This window comes from Salvia splendens, chromosome 5 (genome assembly GCF_004379255.2).
Source record: "Salvia splendens isolate huo1 chromosome 5, SspV2, whole genome shotgun sequence".
Classification (NCBI taxonomy): Eukaryota; Viridiplantae; Streptophyta; class Magnoliopsida; order Lamiales; family Lamiaceae; genus Salvia; species Salvia splendens.
In genome coordinates this window covers 17,310,198-17,316,704 of record NC_056036.1, presented here as the reverse complement: position 1 = coordinate 17,316,704, position 6,507 = coordinate 17,310,198, and the positions used below count along the sequence as shown (strand labels likewise).

The 6,507-nt window shown below is 37.8% G+C and overlaps 1 protein-coding gene across 1 annotated transcript; it reads right to left on the bottom strand.

Annotated features, from left to right (window-relative positions):
- Positions 1 to 559: 559 nt before the first annotated feature.
- Positions 560 to 5,083, bottom strand: LOC121802153 (cell division control protein 48 homolog C-like). The gene is made up of 10 exons (XM_042201737.1): positions 4,315 to 5,083; positions 3,269 to 3,879; positions 2,893 to 3,045; positions 2,071 to 2,187; positions 1,886 to 1,987; positions 1,741 to 1,794; positions 1,566 to 1,633; positions 1,243 to 1,444; positions 936 to 1,058; positions 560 to 854 (listed from the first exon to the last, which is right to left on the bottom strand). The coding sequence occupies exons 1-10, from the start codon at positions 4,961 to 4,963 to the stop codon at positions 786 to 788; spliced, it is 2,148 nt and encodes a 715-aa protein (XP_042057671.1). The 5' UTR covers positions 4,964 to 5,083; the 3' UTR covers positions 560 to 785.
- Between the last annotated feature and the right edge of the window lie 1,424 nt (positions 5,084 to 6,507).

The window sequence follows — 6,507 nt, the reverse complement described above, 5'->3', positions numbered from 1 at the left end:
AAGGAGATACAGTGGGAATATGTGTGTACTGCAGTTGGAGTAGGAATCATTGTGTGGCTACTTTTATTCCGTCGAAGCTTCAGAGAGAAATACTTTGGGAAAATATAAGAGGTTGTTCAAGACATGTTTATTGCTAGAGACATGAGAAGAAGGCGTGCAAGAAGAGCACCAACAAGGAATCGAGTCAGAAGGCAGTAGTGTTAGAAATGTTATACTCCCTTCATCCCATAATAGATGTCACACTTTCCTTTCCTTTTTAGTTTGTCCCACAAAAGATGTCATATTTTCTTTTTTGGATAAAGTTCCCTCTCACATTAATATAGATATATTATTTTCTCTCTCCACCTAACACACAAAACATCACCTAAAATCCCGTGTCAATTCTCAAGTGTGTCATCTATTATGGGACGGAAGGAGTATGTGTTTTCCATAAGAGAGTGAAATAAATAGTGGTCTAGCTTAGCTTGTGTGGTTCCCTATGTGTTTAACTGTGTGCATGCTCTTTATCTCAATGGTTGTGGGTTGTCAATGTAATGAATTTTGGAATGAAAGTTCTATATATACCACTTTTACCAAATTCCAGCACTAACAAAATCTCAATCGCGCCAACTGATACGAGATTGAATCCAGTTCATATCGCTATTTTGGCAGTCTCACGCAAATTTTTTGTAACATTAACTAAAATGCTCCTAAAGATGCGATGAAAACTAACAGCATTCACACACATACATATTAACAAGCACAAAAATAAGTTAACATATTACCTAAAAGACTGCTTTGATTTGCTACCAGTCCATCACAGAACTGCTATGAACATCAATCTTCTTGGACTGGACCTCCCAGTTCTTGACTTCCTGCACACACAAAATCAAGACCATGAGGCAAATAAACAACTCAGTAAAGGGAAAAACACGGTAGCAAAACAGTAGCAGCACCGCGGCTGAGAGAGAAGGGGAGACTTTCGCCAACGCGCTCTTGAAATCTGCATCTTTGATTGTCATGCAACTCCCAACAGACAATGCTGGTCGATCAATGGCGAACTTAGAAGCTTCTGTCATCTATCGATTATAAAAATTTAAAGCTTATCAGAATTTTCTACTTACCTCGTCTGTGCATGGAAATTGTTACCAAAAATCACATTGGATTTTAGGCTAAATAGGTAAATATATCATAAACTATGAGCCACAATGGTAAAACACATAAACCAATAGCTTTCTTCATTCATAAGGAGTTGGGACATACCAAAGCAAATAGATCACGGCCACTAAAATTTTGGCAAGCCACGTTGTTTCCTAGGGCCATCAGGTCCACATCGGCATCTATTGGCTTGTATCGAGCAAGAGCTTTCAATATTGCACCTCGCTCTTCTGGAGTAGGGAGAGGAACATACAGGATCCTATCAAACTGTGTTTCAATGAATTCAGAATGATTCACGATTTCAGGCCTGCAATATGGCCAGCAAGATAAAAGATGTCAATACAAAGGCACAAGAAGCGAGAGTAAATCGAGAACCATTATTGATACTGTACGAAAAGAAAATTGATGAACCATGAAGCATCACGTACCTGTTTGTTGCACCAAACACAAGAACACTTTCCATCATTATTTCTGTATCACTCAGCTCTGATATTAGCTGCAGTATGAAAAATCATCATCCTCTTTTTAGCTAAATATGTGCATATGTTGAGTGACAGATATATTAATAGCAAAGGCAGTATTGGAGAAATGCCATTCACAGACCTGTCTAAAGTCCGGCCATTGTGGCACATCGTCACATGAGGCCACTACGTCCAACTGTACAAAAGGACATTCAATAAAGGTTAATTTATTCTTCAGTTACGGGAAGTACCTCATGGTGAGACAAAAAAAATGTAAAGAGAAGTACCTCATCGAAGAAAAGTACACATGGGACGTGAGTGCTTGCATAACTGAATATGTTGTGCACCACCATCTCGCACTGATCGCCGAATTTCATCAGATCCCGGGCCTTCATGGTAAATACAAGTAACAAAATAAGAAACCAATGATTGTTGCCAACAAAATAAGATGAAATGTGACTAAAGAGAGAACCCTGATATGCATGAAACTTGCTCCTGCTTCTTTAGCCACAGCCTTGACAAGCAATGTCTTTCCACAGCCAGAAGGACCGCAAAGGAAAAAGGAGCTAAGGGCATACGTCTTTAGATCCTATGAAAAAGATAAAACTTATTAGGGTATGATCCCTTTGGTTGTAAATATAGCATAAGAATGAAGGGATAAGAAAATATGGGAAAAGATGAAGTGGGGGGAAAGAGGCATTCCCAGGGAAAACTATCCATACTACAGAGCATGTGAAGAAGAGTGGAAAAGGTGATAAAATGTGAATATCCAAGAGTCAAGCAAGAAAAAAGGATAATAAGAAAATCTTCTGACACCGAGCTTTTATTCTCAGTGATTGCTCAACCGACTAAAGTTTGAATACAAGGTAAACTCAGATGAGTTTGGCAATACCGATAAAGTTTGATAAGAGAAGTAAGCCTATGTATAAAACAAAGATGAAAACCTCAAAATTCTTGATCGCACAGATTGAGCAGTGGGCTTTATTAAAATCACTCTCACAAAAATCTAGTTGTAAAAACACCAAATGAGGAAAAAAGAACATAACGTAAAAATAACAAAATTAATGCAATAAAGTTTGATAGAAGATAAAGCATGACACATGGAGGCTTGATATATAAATACGTGTGAAAACTTGAGATAAGTTGCCTAATGAGAAGATAAATAAATTAGGAAACAATACTACCTTTGAAAGCTTAAGAAACTTCATAAGATTGAAAAAACTATATGATGATGATAATACCAATGCTTGGCCTTCAACTATATTTCAGCACAACAAATAAGAAAGGAAACTACCTCATAAACATGACCATACTTTAACAGTTTAACTACACGGCGTTCAAACTCCAATTTCAATGCTTGAAGGCCCCCAACATCATCCCACTTTGCATATAGTGGGGTGAAAAATTCTTTCAAAATAGCAGATGGCTGAACCATCTTACCGGCTTCCTGCCATCAGTTGAATGGAAAAATCACAGGTGACAACACAACCCAAAAAATTACAAGAGCATATAGAGAGCAACAATTTGGAAATGATGGAGAACTCTAAACAACAGAGGTAGAAAAAATAATCAATTTGGAGTTATTTTTACTTTAAATATGGTAAACTTTAGTTTATAGCCTGAGCTATCAGTAAATTTCAATTCTGAAGAGAGTGCAAGAATAGGATTACCACAAAGTGTTCCATGGTTATGCTGAGGTTCTCCAATTCTGCATCGTAAAATGGCAGTTTGTAACATTCTTCAAATTGAGCCTTGGGCCTCGAGTTTTTATAATACTCTAATGTTCTCTTGTTAATGATCCAATCTACAGCAACTATACCAGCCCTTTTTGCTAGAGCAACCAAATCTCCTGCTACATAACCCATAGTGGACCTTGCTAATTTCCTGGGATCAAAACCAACTTCAACCTTAAGATTACTCGTTAGATCTGTCAGAATGTCACACCGTTCATATTCATCTGGGACACCTAAAGCAAATTCGCAATCAAACAGACGCCTTAAGGAAGTGTCAAGAGCACCAGGCTTATTGGTTGCTCCAATCACCAGCACATAGCCAGGTGCACTATTACAACTTTCAGAACTAACATCATGATTTACAGGTCCGGTAGGTCTGTATCGCCCGTCCATGAAAGCCATCAACTGATACACTATACGATACTCTACTTTCTTCAGTGAACTTATCTTTGCTGAAGTCATTGCATCGATTTCATCAATGAACACAACAGATGGTGCCCTCATGTATGCTGCGTAGAACAAACTTCCGATCATTTCTTCTACTGCACCTGAACACGATTCAGAAAAGTCAGGGGGGAAGGGAACAAAATGTTAATTCTTGAGGATTAATTCTATGAAACACAACCCTTAGAAAGATGGACTGTACACATATTTAGAGTTTAGACCAAGTAAGAAAGCTCGGTGACAAAAAGGTTTATGTAGAAATGAAAAACTTAGAAGTTAACCTATGAGGGTGTTTGGTTGAGCTTATGAGCTCCTTAAAACAGTTTCTAAACTATAAAAATAAGCTGCAACAACTTATAAGCATTCCCAAAACTAAGTTCCTCGGCAAAACTTATTTTCTCATAATCTCATTAGCAAGGCAGTCTAAAGGTTGCACACAATTTCAAATGTGTGATCATGTTAGTATAAATTCACATGATCATAATATATACATATATGCCCAATTTCACACAAAAGTTACATGAAAAATGTATTAATACCTAAATCTCCATGCAACAATTGAGCAACAGAGACTTCGAACAATGGCAGTCTGGCCTCATTGGCAACGGCTCGGGCCAATGTCGTCTTCCCACACTTCCGCGGCCCGTGCAGCAGAATTCGGGACGTAGGCTCGACTCCGAGGTGGCGTAGCAGCTTCAACTGATGCAGTGGCCAAACCACTTCCCGCTCCAATTCTTGAATCACACTACTAATTCCTGAGAAATCCCTAAACATTGGCCGAATACGTTTCTCACTCTCACTCCTGTCCATCTCTCTCCTGCCATCGCCTAATTCATCACGCCGCCCTAAATCCCCAATCAATTTCGGATTACTATTGCAATCGCCATTTTCCGATGAACTGCCGGTTACCTCATTTATTTTTTGCCGTTTCGTTGAGGACGGAGCAGGCTCTTCGGCAATGGAGTCTTCTCTCCTAGACTGGATCTGGGTGATTTTGGCGACGCGTTCGGTTAGGAGGTTGCGATCGAGGCAGGAGTAGGTGTCCGGGAATAACAAGCGGAGTGAGCTTACTATGTGGTCGTCGGTGAGGGTTTTTTTGCCGATGGAGACGGACTTGATGTGGCCGCGGAGAGCGACTTCTTCGCACGGCAGGAGAGCTTCAGCGGCGCTGCCTCTGTCCCTTGACATGTCGCCGGAAAAAAACGAGTTTCCCGGTGACCGGTTGGAATGCTTTGATCACTGTAGTTGCAAATGTAGACTGAATTTTGCAATATTGTTGAACTTATCGATGATAGTATGTAAATTTGAGTCTCGTATCAGTAGAGACAAAATGGCTGGGAACAAGCTTCCCGCCAACCATATTCAAGCTTCCCGCCAAAGATATTTTTCTTTCTTTCACATTTTTATATAAATATAAACTCTAGAGAATAATAAAATTTTATAAAAACAAAAAATAATTTAAAAAATATTAATGGGACCTTCTTCTTTCCATTATTACTAAATTAAAAGGCTCATCCTCATATTGATAAATAAATTGCATAAGATCCACTTTATTAATAGTATAGAATATACTTGGTTATTTTGTAAAATGGACTAAAATGACAAAAGAAACCTATTTTTAAGAGATAGATGGAGCATGAATTTTATAAATAAATTTTGAGCTTATGGGAATCTTCTTCTTAACAAAAATAGTCCTTTATTCTAAATGTACTGCCATTTCATGGAAATCTCGTGTTATGTTCTACCCTACTGCAACAGTAAGTAAATGGTGTAATTGTAGAGCTCTTTCTATTTTTGTTCTAAGCCATTAATAGAATTCCATTTTAATGAAGGAGTTTAGTTTTATTCCAATTTAGAGAGTGACGCATAACCATCATGCGTCTTTATTAATAAAACGCATAACCATCATGCGTCTTTACGTAATGACGCACAATCATTATGCGTTTTTAAAGACGCATAACCCTTATGCGTCTATACGGAATGACGCATAACCCTTATGCGTCTTTTCGTCCGTCGGGTTTTAACAGAAGGCAGAAGCAGCGCACAGAAGCAGAAAACACTTTCAATTCCTCTCTCGGGTGAAGGCGATTTCGTGTGATGTCCGACGATTTCGATCTATTTCCAACATTTTCTCCATAAGTTCCGGTAATTGTTCTTCAATTTAGCTACATTCATCATTATTCATGTTTATTTTGCTTTCATTTGTTAGTTTTACCCAATGTATTAAATTATGGCTTGTGGGAAAAATGTCCCTAATTGTTGTTTTTTTCGACAATGTTTTTTATGCAGAAATCATGCAAGTATTTGTGAGTTTGTATTGGGGTGGTAGAGTCGTTCAACTACCACATATAGGTATTGGTTATGAACCACCTCTTGCGAGGAGCTCCATCATATTAAATTCATGTGTTTCATATTCTGAATTGGTAGCAATGATATGTGATGCGATGAGAATAGATATGAACCAACACACTATTGAAGATGTCATCTGCTTCAAAACATTCACCCAAATTCTTTTTGAAAAATATTGTAAAACATAACCAAGATTCAATTTTTATCATAAAAACTCAACAATCCAACTTAAATTGCAACTTCAATTGAAAAACAGCAAGCTATATTCCAATTTGAAAACATAATAAAGATTCAAATTTTATCTTAACAAAAAGGGGCACAATTACAAAAATTGAATCACTTACTTCTACCCACTGAATTATATACATGTGAAAGACACAAAT

What these genes read in the sequence shown, in the direction of transcription:
- LOC121802153 (XM_042201737.1), bottom strand. Translation starts at nt 4,963, where the DNA reads ATGTCAAGGGACAGAGGCAGCGCCGCTGAAGCTCTCCTGCCGTGCGAA. An exon ending in GTGTACTTTTCTTCGATGAG is followed by an intron (nt 1,795 to 1,885) that starts GTACTTCTCTTT and finishes CCTTTTGTACAG; the next exon opens with TTGGACGTAGTGGCCTCATG. An exon ending in GTGTTTGGTGCAACAAACAG is followed by an intron (nt 1,445 to 1,565) that starts GTACGTGATGCT and finishes GCCATATTGCAG; the next exon opens with GCCTGAAATCGTGAATCATT.